Here is a 19,303-nt window from a genome sequence, read left to right on the forward strand (position 1 = left end):
GGATGTGAAGCATATAGCTAGTTGCTTAATACAATATCGACCTCCGTGAGATTACTTTGATCCCAAAGCCAGCTGACCACAGCAGACCATAACCCCTTGTCAGCTTCAATCATCTTCCAAAGCAAACCTCCCATTCCATCCTTACTCCTCTTTCCTGTCTCCAGCTTTCCCTTTTGCTACTACCATATCTCTTAACCAAACCCCTTTTAACTTCCTTTCCCTTCAATTCCTCTCCTTACTTTTCCTGTCATTCTTAATTGGGTGTCGTATTACAATCACATCTCCCTCTCTGTGTCCCCCTCCCTCTCTCTGTACTTCCTGTGTGTGTGCAGACTGGGAGGCGCGCATCGACAGCCACGGACGTGTCTTCTACGTGGACCATGTGAACCGCACCACCACCTGGCGGAGGCCCACGCACGCCGCCTCCAAGTGTAACGGCATCCAGCGCTCCAGCTCCACCCAGCAGATGGAGCAGCTCAACAGGAGGTGAGGTTGGGAGAAAGAGGGGATGAGGCTAGATGAGGAGGGAAGGGGGTTGAGAGAGGGTGGTAGAGGAGGAGGGGAGAGGGGTATATTGTGATGCCTCACTTCCTGGGTTGTGTGGGGGGTTTGTGGTCTTGTTTGGGGTTGAGAGAATCGAATGGAATAGAACTTTATTGTCCTTCCCTTTGGCATCACCGTGCACATTCATCATCATGCACATTGAAAAGCATCAGTCCAGCACACACAAGCACATAGAGGACATCAATACATTCACTCACAACTGGCCGCTGCCCCAACTGCAATGTTAAAACAGGTAAATAAATAAGTGCCAAGACATTTGATGTTGTATTTAGTAGACCCACAGCACAGGGAACAGATTAGTGTTTGTACATGTTCTTCCCGGCCATGGGCATCCTGAAGCACCGGAGAAGGGGAGATGAGGGGATGGAGAGAGGAGACAGGGGAGGGTAATAAAGAAAGGGGGGATAGAAAAGGGGGGATGAGAGGACGAGAGCAGAGAGGGGGATCTACTTCAGTGCATAAGATGGTCAGAATGGATCATGATTGAATATCTCTTAGGCTGCCTTGCCTTAGTCATACGATGTGATGACCAGTTGGATTCCCAGTGATGTCCTAGTAACTACTTTTCATGCGATATCCCCTCTGTGGTAAGCCGTCAGTTTACTCTTATGTTTGTGTAGTGCTGCCATCTAGTGGACATGTCTGGGCATGCATCCTAAATTCACATCTAAATTCACATTTGACAATCGCTCTTTTTCATTCTCTGTTTTTCTATACCTCACTCACACAATCACCCCCCCCCCCCTCCACACACACACATTTAAATCTGTCAAGATGCAATGAAGCCATCGTTTGGCTCCCAGTCGCTGAGGGCCCCCTTGTCTTTAACGTTCCAGAGTGATTTGCCCACATTAGATTCAGAACACACACCTTCAGAAATAAACTAATTTCTCCTTCCACACACTGACCTAATTTTATGCCACAAGGGACACCCATTGACCAATGAATGAAGAATAAGAGATGAGAAATGACCCAGTTAAATCGCAAACGGACCTTGCAGTTCCACTGCTATGGATTCCAGCTTTAAGAATGGTGGATGCTGTCTTTGACGTGGGTTGCATCTTGAAAGTACAAAGTTTCGTTTCTCAATGACAAAAAGGTGCCAAGCTGCGGTACTGTATAGATTAATTTCTACTTGTACTGCTCGAGTGTGTACAGTAGCAGATCAAGTCAACAGAGTTGACCGTCAAAGCGCCTCGATGCAATAAGGTGCCTCGTTGGTGCACTGACGTACAGTGATGTCACTCCCTGTTCCTTTCCAGGTACCAGAACATCCAGAGGACCATGGCGACGGAGGATGAGTGTGGTGGACGGAGGTTGGAGAGAAGTGTTAGCACGGATACGGAAACAGACTCTCCACCACAGGCCATTGGTGTGTATCTCACTCCTCTACCTAAACCATAATGGAATATGCATTTAGTTGACCCATGACCCATTGCAAGCTCCATGCTCTACCGACATGGCGTTAATATGGTATTAACATGATCAGTGTATGTGGTACTACAGTATCACTGGTACTACAGTACATATATTATTCAATATTTAGACACGCATTGCCTACCTTTGTGTGCAGAGCCAAGGAGAGAGGGCCCCTCGTCCCCTGTCAGCAACCAGAAGATCACCTTGCTCCTCCAGTGCCCTGCCGTTAAGTTCGTCACCCACCCCGAGTTCTTCACGGTCCTACACGCCAACTACGTAAGTGCTGTTCAAATAGGAATAGTCCTTTGATAGTTTAGGTCTTTGGATGTAATGTTTGACTGTCAGTTGAATCTTTATTTACCGTCTTGTTTTGACTTTGATAACCTACCAATGAGTCATTCCCTTCTGAATGAATCAAACTTTGCTACAGTGTGTAAACACTTGGTAAACTGGCGCTTGATTCCTACAGTATGTTGGTCTCTGTTGAAATACACAGTTCACCTCTGTCTCACCTCGACCCTACCACTGTACCTGATGACACAGCACATGTTAACACTGACCATGTTGCCCTATCACAAGAACCTATTCTGAGTTACAGTTCATATAAGTAAATCAGTCAATTTAAGTACATTCATTAGGCCCTAATCTATGGATTTTACTACTGGGAAAACAGATATGCATCTGTTGGTCACAGATACCCTTCAAAAAAAGGGAAGGGGCGTGGATTAGAAAACCAGTCAGTATCTGGTGTGACCACCATTTGCCAAATGCAGTGCGACACATCTCTTTTGCATTGAGTTGATGACTGCGGCTGTGCGAAGTTTCTGGATATTGGCAGGAACTGGAACACACTGTCGTGCACGTTGATCCAGAGCATCCCAAACATGCTCAATGATTGACATGTCTGGTGAGTATGGAAGCCATAGAAGAACTGGTACATTTTCAGCTTTTTGGAATTGTGTACAGATTCTTGCAACATGGGGCCGTGCATTATCATGCTGGGTGATGGCTGCGGGTGAATGGCACGATAATGGGCCTCAGTATCTCATCACGGTATCTCTGTGCATTCAAATTGGCATTGATAAAATGCAATTGTGTTCATTGTCCGTAGCTTATGCCTAACCATACCATAACCCCACCATGGGGCACTCTGTTCACAAAGTTGACATCAGCAAACCACTCACCCACACGACGTCATACACGTGGTCGGTGGTTGTAAGGCCGGTTGGACGTACTGCCAAATTCTCTAAAACAATGTTAGAGGTGGCTTATGGTAGAGAAATGAACATTAAATTCTCTGGCAACAGCTCTGGTGGCCATCCTGCAGTCAGCATGCCAATTGCACGCTCACTCAAATCTTGAGACATCTGTGGCATTGTGTTGTGTGACAAAACTGCACATTTTAGAGTGTCCTTTTGTTGTCCCCAGCACAAGGTGCAGCTGTGTAATGATCATGATGTTTAATCAGCATCTTGATATGCCACACCTGTCAGGTGGATGGCTTATATTGGCTTAGGAGAAATGCTCACTAACAGGGTTGTAAACAAATTTCTGGCAAAATTTGAGACAAATAAGCTTCTCGTGCGTTTGGAAAATTTCTGGGATCTTTTATTTCAGCTCATGAAACATGGGACCAACACTTTACAGGTTGCGTTTATATTTTTGTTCAGTGGAGTTTCCCCCGTTCACCATCTTCCCTCAGAGCACAGCACAGGACAGGTCATATCCCTGAGCGCTTCAGGTCTATTTCCAGATCATATGACCCTGCTGTTGCCTTGGTAAACGGTGCTTATTACCACCAACAGTGACTTCACGGTCCTCTCACGGTCATGACCTCATCAAACTAAGCCCAGCGGTTGCGGTTGTGTCGACAGGGCGCTGTTCCATACCGATGGCCGATCTATTAATAGAGTCTGGTTATTGATCCATCGACCGTTGGGAGTCGAAGCTCGCTGCAACTTCCTGCCAAAGCAAGGGAAGCCGTTACAGAGGTGGGGACGTGACCTGTCAACTGATAGAGAGAGGCAGAGAGGGAGAAATTCTTCCCCTGGGTTGAAAGGAGTTTATAGATAGTTGATCTGAAGGAAAGGTCAAATAGTGTGTATTACTACTAAGTACACCCGATCGGATAACTTTGTTTGCAGATTCTGTGCCATTCTATTTCAGTTCAGGGTGGTGTCTAAAAGCATACTGTACAGTACTGTAAACATAAGCTTTATGGTTTGACTGAAACTTCACCGTGCTTTTAGTGTTTATGTAATGAAGCCTGGTATGTTTGTGTGGAGAGAGCGTTGGTTGCGCCTTTTGTGCACAATGACTCCAATAGCGTTCAGTAGCATTACAAGCCAGTGAATTGGGTCTTTTTCCACTGTCACAGTATAACCACACCACATCCTGTAATGTAATGTGTTCTCTGTGTCGCTATCCCAGGGTGCCTACCGGATATTCACCAACAGTACCTGTCTGAAGCACATGATCCTGAAGGTCCGGCGGGACGCGCGCAACTTTGAGCGCTACCAGCACAACAGAGACCTGGTGATTTTCCTCAACAAGTTTGCCGACACACAACTAGAGCTGCCCCGAGGCTGGGAGATCAAAACAGACCCACAGGGCAAGGTAAAGGTCTGCTCACTTATCCAAAATACGTCTATGCACTTATAGTTAGGTTGTAGTTAGTATTGAGAGATGGATCTTAGTCCTGAAATGATAAATGATGAAACTAAGAATTCTGAGAGATTCTGATTGTACCCTGATTCCATAATTGATGTCAATAAGAAGCTTGAGTGATCTGAAGTCAGGATTCCACCTAGAATGTCTAGCCACAGTGGAAAGATACTTGAGCCACGGTGATGTGTAATGAAACTTTAGGTACCATGGTTGTGGGCTTCCCCTGGATACTTCATCTTAAGTCCTGTTCATGTAAATCTCTGTTTGACATTGTTTTCCTCTTCTTTCCAGTCGTTTTTCGTGGACCACAACAGCCGGGCGACAACCTTCATTGACCCCAGGATCCCCTTACAGAACGGCCGTCTGCCCAACCATCTGACCCACAGGCAGCACCTGCAGAGACTACGCAGCTACAGTGCTGGCGAGGTGAGAGAATCCTCTTGGAATGGAATTGGATGGTCTATTTGTCATTACTAATGGAGTCAATAGTAGACTCATCTAACGTCTTCTATGAGCTGATGATTGAGACTGTGACGATGAGGATCACAGTGATGATGATCTTTGTGGTGTCTGTCCCAGGCGTCTGATGTGTCCCGGAGTCGAGTAGCTTCCCTGATTCACAGACCTGGGAACAGCCTGGTAGCCGCCATACGCAGCCAGTACCACCCCGACTCCACACCGTTAGGTGCACCATGTAAGTGCTGCAGCAGAGTCATTATTGTTCAGCTGTGGCGGTAACTTTTACAAAACATGGACCCTCGTGCTCGTCATAGTCACACATATTTTGTCTGTTTGTGTTTAGGCATTTAGCAGACTTTCATCCAAATGGTCTTGACGACATGCGTACCGGTATTCAGTGTAGGTGATCCATGCAAGAACCCAACCCTCCTACCAACTGATCCACCCCAAGTGTTTCTAGTGAGGGCCAAACCAGAAGCATACAGCTTGTCTCAATGGAGAGTCTCTCTGCTGAGGACAATGATTGCGTGACTCTATCTCGTCCCCTGAGAGACTCCTCCTTTTTCTCTCTGTCCTAATTACCCTGAAAATTGTTCCTGAATCAGCCAGGCCACAGACACGGCCCTAGCCACCACGGCTGGCGTGGCACTCAAAGACACGCTGGCTTGCCATAGGAATTTACATTCCTCCTCATTCCCCTCATGTAAGTCTACGGTTCCCTCTCATCCTCCCACCTCTGTAACGTCTCGACTGGTGTGGTTGAGCTGCACAGCGCTCGCTGTAATTACAAAGCACCGAGTGCCACAGAATGCCTCTCCTCTCCTCAGTCATGTCAGGACTAGGACAGAGTGATGGGCGGTTTTAACCGGACAGCCGCCTTCCATCGGAAATGGGTTCAATGGGGTAGTTGTGTTCACTTAGACATACAGTAAGTTATCCAGATATGTGTTGAGTAACGACAGCGTGACATTTTCTCTGAACATTTTCTTGTATGGAGGACAAGATGTGCGACCAGTCACTTGCCTGCATTCTGTCATCTGTTGGTGGATTTTGAATAATTAGCCACACTATAAAGTTACTGTTATCTTTTGAAGTTATCCGGAACCACAGAGTACTAACACAACATCCATCCATTTCTTACATTCGTTTGTATCTAATAAATATTTTCTTCTTTTTTTGAATATATATTATTCAACAAAATTATTCAAAAGGAATGTAAAGTATCATGGGATACTATTAAAGCAGGATGTAACACTTTATTTTAGTCTTATTTTGGTGATTTGTGTGAATAGCAATAACCCAAAGGAAGTATCTCAGCACGATCACTCATACTCTTGCTGTAGTGGTCTGGGCGTAGCTGGTGCAGAGGAGTCAGGCGCAGGACAGCAGAGATGAGTAACTCAAGTAACTTTACTCAAATATTCCAATAACATGTCGTAATACCGAGCCCACAATAACGGACCGAACATACATAAAACAATCACGCACAAAAACCATGGGGAAAACAGAGGGTTAAATAATGAACATGTAATTGGGGAATTGAAACCAGGTGTGTAAAACAAAGACAAAACAAATGGAAAATAAAAAGTGGATCGGCGGTGGCTAGAAGGCCGGTGACGTCGACCGCTGAACGCCGCCCGAACAAGGAGAGGGACCGACTTCGGCGGAAGTCGTGACACTTGCTCTGGTCCAAGGACTTATATGCAGCTTGCTAACCTCAGCATCAGCAAGCTGCATATAACACCCTGGACCAGAGCTAACTTCATCATGTCTTCTGTCTCCCTAGTTTCTCTGTCTGATGAACGCCATTTGACAGAAAGGTCACTTTGTTTTAATCATCATTTTATTGACTGTATTATTTTACGGGAGATAGTGTTGCGCCTCACTTTCCCGCCCTCTGTCCAGGTTAACGTTTATTGTCATGAATCTTGCCCTGGAGGCAGAACTTAACGTGGGCCAACTGCAAAGTAAAAATGGTCTATATCGTAAAAATATTAGCAGGGTTCCAGCATTTAAGTTTAGCAGTGTGGTTAAGGCTAGGGTTAAGGTCAGGGTTAAGTTTCAAATCAGATTCTCTGACTTTGTGACTTTACCAGCTAGTGACCAGTCTGCAGAGCTGCCTCCAATACATGAGTCATCTCAATAGATGACATCCTGCCCCTCTGTCTCCCCCTCACCACAGCTTACAATGACAAGATAGTGGCGTTCCTTCGACAGCCAAACATTTTTGAGATGCTTCAAGAGCGCCAGCCGAGCCTGGCCAGGAACCATGTACTAAGGTGATCCTCTATATATTATATTTTTTGCAAGACTTATTATTGCTTTATGAATTGTTTTATGAGTTTGTATTTATACCTTTTTGTGTTTACGTTCTGAACAAATACGTTCGGTAGTAACCTTTTATATCACTTTTTATGTACTATGACTTGGTTTATAAATTATTTGTGAAGTATTTTTTTTTTTTTAAGACTATGAATGCCCTATAAAGCCTTTATGTTGTAGTTTGTAAGTGTGACTACAAGGGGTCCAGTTTCCTGTGTGAGGGTGAAGTTCTTACAATTAACAGAGTCAGTGTGAACAGGCAGGCTCTCATACTTGGAGGGCAGTACAGTGAGTTTTTGTTTAAAGCCAATCTCAGAATCCTCTTTTTGCCGATAGAACCTTACAATTCTAAGGTCACAATTTGGCTGAATGTTTGACTGCTCTCACTCTGTCAACCAATCAGGGAGAAGATCCACTACATCAAGACGGAAGGTTCACAGGGGGTGGAGAAGCTGTCTTGTGACGCTGACCTGGTCATTCTACTGAGGTAGTGTTGTTTACCCTGTTGTTGTTGACACTAGATGGTTGTTTTGGCTGGTTCTGCGGGGCTCCGCTGGCCGGACGCTGGCTAGATTACAGTAAACCCAGAGCATCTAGTCCCACGGCTCATTCATTGTCTGTCTCACCGCCAATACGATTACACCCTTCACATGGGCACACTGTATTACTTTAGGCCTATATACCCATGCCCACAACCAGCAGCCAGCAGCCAGCAGGCGTAATGTGATTGGTTTATAGTCCACAGACCAGCCAGCAGCCGTAATTTGATTGGTTTATAGTTCACAGACCCAGCCTGACAGAATTGGTATTTGTTACAGTCTGCCTACCATGTTTGTGAGGAGAGCAAAGCCTGTAATCTACATGATCGACAGACAGTTTATGTATAGAATGCAGGGATAATTTCCTTCACGAAATGGAATGGAATAAAGACTTGATACTGAGTACTTTCTAGGTGTCCATAACATTTGGACCATTTGGAATTTGTAAACAATCCCTTTAACGCTCTCTCTCTCCCTCACTTTCCCTCCCTCCCTCCCTCCCTCCCTCCCTCCCCCTCCCTCCCTCCCTCCCTCCCTCCCTCCCTCCCTCCCTCCCTCCCTCCCTCCCTCTCTCCCTCCCTCCCTTGCAGCTTGTTTGAGGAGGAAATCATGTCCTATGTTCCACCCCACTCCTTTCACCCAGGGTACAGCTTCTCGCCCCGCTGCTCACCCGGATCCTCGCCACAAAACTCCCCAGGTGGGTCTTACCTCACTTTTAACTTCACTGACCAGCCAATCAGCTCTCATGCATGCTAACCAAGTACAGGGCTCTAGCCTCATGGGCCACCTCCAATCCCTCCTAACTTAATACATTTACATTTACGTCATTTAGCAGACGCTCTTATCCAGAGCGACTTACTAATACCCCAAACCATGTCTGAATAGGCATCATTTATTTAAGTGAGGGTAACCACTCGGACTGCACTAAGGACCTAAGCCAATCAGGATCCTTAGAACCACATGAAATCAAGTCATAACAAGTGCCACTTATGAATTAGTCCCATTAAGGGAAACAACTAGTTACCTCTTGAACAGTAGCTATTGCGAAGCCCAAGCACCACTCAATGCAAACCACAATGAGTGATTTAAATGAGCAATTGGGTTGATGGTGTCAACATTCTATCCTCAGCCTTTACAAAGATAGCATACCCATAATTACACTGGCTATGAAATATCAGTCAGACCATACTGTGGGCTCCTAGCGCCAGTTATGAATTAATAATTACACTGTGAAATAGAATCCATTATAAACTGGGTGGTTCGAGCCATGAATGCTGATTGGCTGACTGCCGTAGTATATCAGACCGTATACCATGGGTATGACAAAACATGTATATTTACTGCTTTAATTACCTTGGTAACCATTTTATAATAGCAATAAGGCACCTTGGGGGATTATGGTATCCAGGCACTCCGGTTTGCATCATGCATAAGAACAGCCCTTAGCCATGGTATATTGACCACCACCCCTCGGGCCTTATTGCTTAAATATCACACCATAGAGCAATACCTCTGTGATGTAATATGGTGAGGAGAGGAAGCCCAGTGGCCGGCAGTGGGAGAATATGGAGCGAGATGGAACTGGGCCGACATTCTCCTGATTTTCTCATCGAAGAAAAGCCAGATCGCAATACAGTCCTCTGTTCCCAAAGCTGGAATCTGTTATGAACAGAGTTCAGTAAGTTTTGTAGACGTGGAGCTTTGCTAAAGTAAAAAAAAATATTACAGGTAGTGCAAGGGCGAATTGTATTATTGCACATACACGCTTCACAGAGAGTGTGTTCCTTATTTGAAATGTGCAGATACAGTGGCAAGAAAAAATATGCGAACCCTTTGGAAATACCTGGATTTCTGCATAAATTGGTCATAAAATTTGATCTGATCTTCATCTAGGTCACAGCAATAGACAAACACAGTCTGCTTAAACTAATAACACATAAACAATTATACGTTTTCATGTCTTTATTGAACACACCGTGTAAACATTCACAGTGCAGGATGGGAAAAGTATGTGAATCCTTGGATTTAGTAACTGGTTGACCACCTCAACCAAACGTTTTCTGTAGTCAGACCTGCACAACGGTCAGGAGGAATTTTGGACCATTCCATTTTACAAAACTGTTTCATTTCAGCAACATTTTTGGGATGTCTGGTGTGAACTGCTCTCTTGAGGTCATGCCACAGCATCTCAATCGGTTTGAGGTCAGGACTCTGACTGGGCCACTCCAGAAAGCGTATTTTCTTCTGTTGAAGAAATTCTGTTTTTGATTTACTTCTGTAATGATGTGCGCTGATAGTTGGGAAGCAAGTTCAAGGAGTGGGTGATTGAATCAATACGCGAAACACGAACAACGAAACAGACATGAAACTGAAACAGAAACAATGATGCCTGGGGAAGAATCCAAAGGGTGTGACATATATAGAGAAGGTCATGTGGGAAGTGATGGAGTCCAGATTCACCTAAACACAAACAGACAAAATATGTGTGACTATGACGAGCACGAGGGTCCATGTTTTGTAAAAGTTACCGCCACAGCTGAACAATAATGACTCTGCTGCAGCAGCAAAACAGCCCCAAACCATGATGCTCCCTCCACCATACTTTACAGTTGGGATGAGGTTTTGATGTTGGTGTGCTGTGCCTTTTTATCTCCACACACAGTGTTGTGTGTTTCTTCCAAATAACTCAACTGTAGTGTCATCTGTCCACAGAATATTTTGCATCCAGGTGCACTTTTGCAAACTTCAGACGTGCAGCCATTATTTTTTTTGGACAGCAATTGCTTCTTCTGTGGTGTCCTCCCATGAACATCATTCTTGTTTAGTGATTTATGTATCTTAGACTCGTCAACAGAGATGTTAGCATTTTCCAGAGATTTCAGTAAGTCTTTAGCTGACACTCTAGGATTATTCTTAACCTCATCAAGCATTCTGCGCTGTGCTCTTGCAGTCATCTTTGCAGGACGGCCACTCCTAGGGAGAGTAGCAACAGTGCTGAACTTTCTCCATTTATAGACAATTTGTTTTACCGTGGACTGATGAACATCAAGGCTATTAGAGATACTTTTGTAACCCTTTCCAGCTTTATGCAAGTCAACAATTCCTAATCTTAGGTTTTCTCAGATCTCTTTAGTTCGAGGCATGGTTCACATCAGGCAATGCTTCTTGTGAATAGCAAACTCAAGTTTTGTGAGTGTTTTTTATAGGGCAAGGCAGCTCCAACCAACATCTCCAATCTCGTCTCATTGATTGGACTCCAGGTTAGCTGACTCCTGACTCCAATTAGTCAAGGGATTCACATAATTTTTCGAACCTTCCAACCTGTTTAAATGATGTATTCAATATAGACAAGAAAAATACAATAATTTGTGTGTTATTAGTTCAAGCACACTATGTTTGTCTATTGTTGTGACTTAGATGAAGATCAGATCAAATTTGATGACCAATTAATGCAGAAATCCAGGTAATTCCAATGGGTTCACATACTTTTTCTTGCCACTGTACTGTACATGCTAAAACGCACCAATAGGATCTCGCTTATGTGTCCTTGGTTCTGCTCACGATCCTTAATTTGCTCCCACTGAAAACGACACAGATGAACTACAGTATACTAAACAAAAATATAATCGCAACATGTAAAGTGTTGGACCCATGTTTCATGAGCTGAAATAAAAGATCCCAGAAATGTTCCATACGCCTCACAAAAAGCTTATTTCTCTAAAATGTTGTGCACAAATTTGTTTACATCCCTGTTAGTGAGTATTTCTCCTTTGCCAATGTAATCCATCCACCTGACAGGTGTGGTATATCAAGAAGCTATTAAACAGCATGATCATTACACAGGTGCCACTTGTGCTGGGGACAATAAAAGGCCAATAAAATGTCACACAACATAATGCCACAGATGTCTCAAGTTTTATGGGAGAGTGCAATTAGCATGCTGACTGCAGGAATGTCCACTAGAACTGTTGCCATAGAATTTTATGTTCAATTCTCTGCCATAAGCCACCTTCAAAGTCGTTTTAGAGAATTTGGCAGTACATCCAACCGGCCTCACAACCGCAGACCACGTGTAACCACACCAGCCCAGAACCTCCACATCCGGCTTCTTTACCTGCAGGATCGGCTGAGACCAGCCACCCGGACAGTTGTTGAAACTGAGGAGTATTTCTCTCTGTAATAAAGCTCTTTTGTGGGTAAAAAAAAATCATTGTGATTGGCTGGGCCTGGCTCCCCAGTGGGTGGGCCTATGTCCTCCCAGGGGCACCCATGGCTGCACCCCTGCCCAGTCATGTGAAATCCATAGATTAAGGCCTAATGAATTCATTTCAATGGACTGATTTCCTTAGATTAACTGCAACGCAGTAAAATCGTTGAAATTGTTGCAGGTTGTGTTTCTATTTTTGTTCAGTATATTTTGGGTTAGTTATAAATATATTTGGTGCTAGGCTAGCAGCTAACAGCTAGCATCCTCACACTACGATCATCACTCCCCATGAAAGGCCCCGCTGTGCCACATTAGAGCATGGCCATGCAGCGTTAATGAGCTGTTAGAGTCGTTAAGAGGCCGTGAGGAGGTGTCAGGGGTTCTTATTATGTTTGATGAGAGCAGAGGAGCTATTAATGAATGAATAGGAGTAGGGCCATAGCGGGAGGGAGGCAAACCTGGATTGGAATGATGCTGCATTTTCTCTCCCTTTGGTCTTTGTTGAGAGAGAAGTTTTTTTTACTGCTTTTTCAACAGAACATTGTACAAATGTCAGCAACATGCCGAATTGTGAATACAACTTAAATTTGAATATTACAATTGGCAATACAAATTAAAATACTGTAAACTACAGAAAATTATTTTAATCGTCAACTGTTCAGCAGGCGAGCCATGGCTGGGACGGCGCTGCAACAGAAACGCTCAGTCCTGCGGTGGATCAGTTCCATTTTAGTTGAGGAGCAGGTCTGGTGTAGGCTCACAGACGATCGTTGAAGTGGGAGGATACGGCGCTAAGGGTCAGATTTAAAATGTAATCTTGCGAAGGACCGAGACATTTTCCCTGCGAGTGCGTGTGAAGTGATGGTAGGCCCAGATTGGTGCATGCATCTGAGTAGTACTTTTCTCCTCCCTTGCTCTGTTGAACTGAGGCTGGCCTGACTCGGGCTAGCTTCAAGTCAAGTCAAATAATTAGTTGACTGATGGATCACAAATGTGCCAATGATGATAAGAACTGCTCTTCTCTGGTATCGGATTGTCCCTTGGTTAGCCCTGCGTGCCACACTGCGGCAGCATATTCCACCGCTGGTCGGATATGCACTGTGCATTATGTAAATTATGGCTATCGCTCACTGTGTGTGTGTGTGTGTGTGTGTGTGTGTGTGTGTGTGTGTGTGTGTGTGTGTGTGTGTGTGTGTGTGTTGGCAGGCTTACAGAGGGCCCGAGCTCCTGCTCCATACCGCAGAGACTTTGAAGCCAAACTGCGCAACTTTTACAGGAAGCTGGAAGCTAAGGGCTATGGCCAGGGGCCAGGGAAGATCAAGTAAGTCTGTCTGTGTGTGTGTGTGTGTGTGTGTGTGTGTGTGTGTGTGTGTGTGTGTGTGTGTGTGTGTGTGTGTGTGTGTGTGTGTGTGTGTGTGTGTGTGTGTGTGTGACACACATGCTTGAGTGTATATGCTGATACCCACCCCCTGGTGGTAATTATATGTCAAGGATATTGCAAGATGTTGCAAGCAGAAACTACACATAGAGATAGATACAGTAGATGATTTTCTACCATGTAGCATTGTGGATTATGTCTGAATTTCTATCTTAAATGTTCTGAATAGCTCTATAAGACCCAGTAAGATGATGTGATGAGAGGAGATAAGCATGTCTGTATAGGAACTGTAGTTTGCTAACCATTTCATTATTGTCCCAGACTGATCATCAGAAGAGACCACCTGTTGGAGGGCACCTTCAACCAGGTGATGGCCTACTCCCGCAAGGAGCTGCAGAGGAACAAGCTCTACATCACCTTCTTGGGAGAGGAGGGGTAAGCGTGTGTGTGTTTGTGTGTGCATGTGTGTGAATGGAAGTGGACGTGTGCGTGGAAGCGGACATGTGCATGGAAGCATGTGCATGTGGGATTGATTCCATTGCCGTATTTTTGTAAACTACATCCCCCATGTCCCCGTCTCTAGGCTGGACTACAGCGGCCCCTCCAGGGAGTTCTTCTTTTTGTTGTCCCAAGAGCTATTCAACCCTTACTACGGCCTGTTTGAGTACTCAGCCAACGACACTTACACCGTCCAGATCAGCCCCATGTCTGCCTTCGTTGAGAACCATCTGGAATGGTGAGGACTGATACCCTGGGAGAGCATATTATCATAAATATGACTTTTTTATCCAGATATTTAACCAGGTAATCTATTGTCTGTGTTTACACAGGCAGCCCAATTCTGATATTTTGCCACTAATTGGTTATTGACCAATCAGATTCATTTAACCTTTATTTAACTAGGCAAGTCAGTTAAGAACAAATTCTTATTTGGCCTACCAAAAGGCAAATGTCCTCCTGTGGGGACGGGGGATTAAAAATAAAAATACAGGGCAAAACACACATCATGACAAGAGAGACACCACAACACTGCATAAAGAGAGACCTATAATAATTGGGAAAAATATCAGAATTGGGCTGCCTGAGTAAATGCAGCCAATAAGATATGAATCTCTTCTTCAAGGGAGGCTTAGCCAAGAGACTATTAATGAATAAAAATACAAATAAAACCAGATGTTTTACAGTTGGTATCTGTGCATCTTTGACCAAGGATTTTATGATCACCATGCAAGTGGTGTAGGTCATCAAATTGTCTAGGGTTATTATCGCGCATTAGCATTTGATTGGTGGGACTAGGGGAGTCATGTAAAACCAAGCATTGTTTAATCTTCCCCTTGACACAAACATAATGATGACACTCTAGTAAACATGGTATGATGTATTTACCAACTGTGTCAACCCTGAAGCAGTGGGGGATAGTACAAGGATTGTTGGTTTTCAACAGCGCAAATGACTTGTGTACTCAGGCAAATGACTAGTGTAATAGCATAGACTGAAAAACTAAACCTATAGAGGAGAAACTGATTTCAGCTATGAAATGTAGCCAACACCCTGTGATATTCCCTGTTTTACTCTTAGTGGAAATGCAGCCTTGTGAGCTCAGTTCATTGTCACCGGAAATTAAACTACTTCATGGACACAAAATGGTTGCCATAGCATGCCAATTAGCCTGTCATTGGAGCTGGACTTGAACCAATGCGGGTAAAGTTTATAGCTTGGCAGCTGGCACTCTGCCGAGTCATTAATTACCAGTCACAAGTTGAAAGTAAATTAGTGTCAATTATACCATTAACCAACAACATCCATCATTCCTTGAGAATAGACCCTTTCCTGAACAGATGATAGGGCTTTTCCACAGTTTTTACCTTTAGAAGACAAAGACAGGTTTATGCAGCTTGTCCTGTCCAAGACCATGGCCTGCCTCTCAATAGTCTAAAGTGGATTCCTCTCCTCGTCTCCTTTCCTTCCTAGGTTCCGCTTCAGTGGGCGTATTCTAGGCCTGGCCCTGATCCACCAGTATCTGCTGGATGCCTTCTTCACACGACCCTTCTACAAGGCCCTCCTCAGACTGTGAGTACATTGACCACCCTTTTGCTTCCATATACCCCCCCCCCCCCCCACACACACACACACACACACACACACACACACACACACACACACACACACACACACACACACACACACACACACACACACACACATTACCCCTCTTCACTCTACACACACACACGTCTTATGCCACAATCTACCTGACTCACAACTCTCCCTGTACAATTACCCCACACACACCTCTCCCTGTACAATGTATCTGTACTAACATTGCATCATGCTACACGTCGACTAAAAGGAATCCTACTGTAACATCATATCGATCAGTCAACCAGTCAATGTGTGATGTCCCCACAGATCCACAGACCTGAGTGATCTGGAGTATCTGGATGAGGAGTTCCATCAGAGTCTCCAGTGGATGAAGGAAAATGACATCACTGACATCCTGGACCTCACCTTCACCGTCAATGAGGAGGTCTTTGGCCAGGTCAGTCTAAGTTAGGAGTCAGTCTGTTAGGGGTCAGTCTCAGGGATCAGTCTGAGGTAGGCCACGAGGCACTAGGGCTTTGACTGTCTCTGCTTAGCCTGACCTGGCACTTTGTAGTATGTTGTAACTTTGGGAAATTGAGTACTTTATCAATAAATGATTATATTTTTCTGCCCAAGACAGAATAAAATGGGTTGGAAGTTTCACTTTAAAGTTTAATTTCGAAGTTAACATCTGCCCACCACACCAGAGTACATCTTTTGTTGGGAGGTCAAAGAAGCAAAAGTTATTTTAGCCCAAAATGGTCCCCACGCCACACACCCTTCATAAATACAGTTTTCTGACATAATTTCCTGTTTGTCATTTCCTGTGTTAGGTGACGGAGCGGGAGCTAAAGTCGGGTGGCTCCAACCTTCAGGTGACGGAGAAGAACAAGAAGGAGTACATTGAGCGCATGGCCAAGTGGAGGGTAGAGCGCGGGGTAGTGCAGCAGACTGAGGCCCTGGTCCGAGGCTTCTATGAGGTACAGCACAAACCTAGAATACCCCCCATGGCCTTTGACCCCTACTAACCCCTCAGTGTTTGCAGATCTGAAGGAATAGGATGGGTATAAGCAACATGGCGGATCCTCCCCATTATCATGATGCTTACACCTATCCAGTCCCTTTCCATCTGTAAATGCCAAAGGAAGGTATGGTCTCTAGAGGAAGTGTCAGAGACATTATTCCATCTCACCATTGCCAAGTGAATTCCATTCATTTGTGGAACAGCAGGCAATCATCTATTGACCTCCCTAATCCCCACTCCAACCCTCCTCTGGCCCCAGGTGGTAGACTCTCGTCTGGTGTCGGTGTTTGATGCCAGAGAGCTGGAGCTGGTTATTGCAGGGACGGCTGAGATCGACCTAAACGACTGGAGGACCAACACAGAGTACCGAGGAGGTGAGGAAGTAAAAATCAATGCAGACATCTGAATGCTTCTGTTTCTGTTCTGGGATAGTCATCTTGTGAAGTGTCCAAGGGAAATGTTCTTTTTCCTAAAGTAAAACATGTACTATTGACTCTGAGGAAAAAAAATCTGCTATAAAGAACATAACTGTGTTCTCCGGCTGTCCCCATAGGAGAACCGTTTGAAGAACCCTTTTTGGTTCCAGGTAGAACCCTATTGGGTTCCATGTAGAACCCTTTTCCCGGGTTGTTCTACATGGAACCCGAAAAGGTTTCTACCTGGAACCAAAAAGGGTTCTCCTATGGGCACAGCCGAAGAACTCATTTGGAACCTTGATAGCGCCTTTTTTTCCTACGAGTTGAAACTGAAACTGACGGTGCTGCAGACCACACCGGGGAGGAAAGAAAGTAGCAATGTAAAAAGACTGACAAAGATGGTCGAAAAGCTGCCAGTGACAGTCATGCTGTTTAATGCTGTTTTGGAAGCATAAATCAATGTGTCCCTTTCTGCATAACAAAGTACTAGAGTGTATATGTTCCAACTGACAGGCCTGGTACAGTACAGTAATGACACAGAGCGGTCAACGCCAAGTAAAACATGCCGGAACATCCGTCTCACGGCCTCATTAGCGCATACGCACCATGTCACCTGACATAAGAGAGTGTGCGTCTGTAACTGATTACGGCCACATCATGAGCGCCGTTGCAATTTCTCTCTGCCTCCTTTGAACAGACAGATGTGGCGGAGGTCCGGCAAGCCCCGAAATGCCCATAAACGTCCATAACTCATTTATCACCCAGAAGGCCGTGCTCCAGCTGCCAGGCTGCTCATCTGGTTCTCATTATGGCTAAGCTCTTAATTGGCCAAACTCATCATCTGCACAATTGGAGCCGTTTGCCCTTTCGTTTGGCAAAGACGTCAGTTTGCTGTTGGATGGATTGGACCACAAGCCGGACTGGAAAGCCTGCAGTCACCCTTCTCTCCACAGCCTCCAAAGCAAACAGCGCCCTGTTTAGATTGCAGTTTGTCATTTAAAGTGAAAACTTTCAAAATGGAGAGAAAGTGGTGAACATAACATTTTCTCTCAGAATGGGAGCTAGCTTCTCTGTCCACAGTAGTAATAGTCATGACAATGACTTGCAGTTAATAAGCACATTTCTCAAACACTAAATAAGGGGTTGACTCAATCCCTTTCACCCTCAATGTGTATCAACCACATGTGTGTACTGTTGATGCAGAATACAAAGCAGTGAGGATAACCAGGGTTGTGTACCAGTCAGTTACACCTACACTGACCTCACCAATGAACCCTAATGACTCCTTCCCCAGGTTACCATGATGGCCACATAGTGATGCGGTGGTTCTGGGGTGCGGTGGAACGCTTCAACAACGAGCAGAGACTGCGGCTGCTGCAGTTTGTGACAGGCACCTCCAGTGTTCCATATGAAGGCTTCGCTGCCCTACGGGGAAGCAACGGCCTACGACGCTTCTGCATCGAGAAGTGGGGCAAGGTCACCTCACTACCCAGGTACTGGATAGAAAATATACCAACATATTCATAAATATATAGTTTGGAATTGAATCCTCTTATAAGAATCATATCTCTTTTGGACAAGTTTTATTCTTATAATCAACTAGTATCAACTCTTAATAAAAAGCAAACTACATTGTAAGTATTTTTTGACCACTACGGCATAAGCAGACTCATGATTCTTAGAGGCAGAGTGCACTGTTTTGGGTGTTTTATTCTGGAATAAAAAGGTAATTGCATTGACTAATGTAATTATTCCACTACAAGGAGATGGAAATATCCAGAAAGACATTCCACTGGGCACACACTGGTTGAATCAACATTGTTTCCACATCATTTGAATGAACTTACATTGAACCAACGTGGAATAGATTTGAATTGACTTCTGTGCACACTGGGATATAGTACAGTAAACCTGGTTCTGGGGTCAAATGTACTGTAACTTGCCACACACTTATAAGGTCCATTGGAAACGCATGCTAAATGTGGCCATTTAGAATTATTAAAGCAGGTAGCCACACCCTATTTAGGCCTATTTAGGGACAGACATTTGAGCAAAATAAATAGTCTTTCACCTCATAGGAAAGGCTGTAGCGAGAATATTTTTTAAGGAAATTGAAAGAAAACTGTCTGTTTTTTCAAAACATATCATCAGCTTATCTGACTGGGCTATTATGAGAGTAAGGCTGTGTTTACACAGATCTGATCTGATTGGTCAAAAGACAAATTA

At 44.6% G+C, this 19,303-nt stretch overlaps 1 protein-coding gene across 2 annotated transcripts in view; it reads left to right on the forward strand.

Annotated features, from left to right (window-relative positions):
• Positions 1-19,303, forward strand: part of hecw1a (HECT, C2 and WW domain containing E3 ubiquitin protein ligase 1a) — an 83,672-nt gene that overhangs the window by 59,103 nt on the left and 5,266 nt on the right. For both annotated transcript variants that reach the window (XM_045710956.2, XM_045710958.2), the window contains 17 exons: positions 333-486; positions 1,827-1,936; positions 2,138-2,259; positions 4,414-4,599; positions 4,942-5,076; positions 5,230-5,344; positions 7,292-7,388; positions 7,835-7,918; positions 8,561-8,667; positions 13,384-13,498; positions 13,877-13,990; positions 14,139-14,291; positions 15,527-15,625; positions 15,965-16,094; positions 16,471-16,617; positions 16,921-17,035; positions 18,372-18,570. In XM_045710956.2, coding sequence (XP_045566912.1) covers positions 333-486; positions 1,827-1,936; positions 2,138-2,259; positions 4,414-4,599; positions 4,942-5,076; positions 5,230-5,344; positions 7,292-7,388; positions 7,835-7,918; positions 8,561-8,667; positions 13,384-13,498; positions 13,877-13,990; positions 14,139-14,291; positions 15,527-15,625; positions 15,965-16,094; positions 16,471-16,617; positions 16,921-17,035; positions 18,372-18,570 — 2,182 coding nt within the window. The remainder of the gene's footprint in view (positions 1-332; positions 487-1,826; positions 1,937-2,137; positions 2,260-4,413; positions 4,600-4,941; positions 5,077-5,229; positions 5,345-7,291; positions 7,389-7,834; positions 7,919-8,560; positions 8,668-13,383; positions 13,499-13,876; positions 13,991-14,138; positions 14,292-15,526; positions 15,626-15,964; positions 16,095-16,470; positions 16,618-16,920; positions 17,036-18,371; positions 18,571-19,303) is intronic.

This window comes from Salmo salar, chromosome 29, assembly GCF_965601325.2.
Source record: "Salmo salar chromosome 29, fSalSal1, whole genome shotgun sequence".
In the NCBI taxonomy this organism is placed as follows: Eukaryota; Metazoa; Chordata; class Actinopteri; order Salmoniformes; family Salmonidae; genus Salmo; species Salmo salar.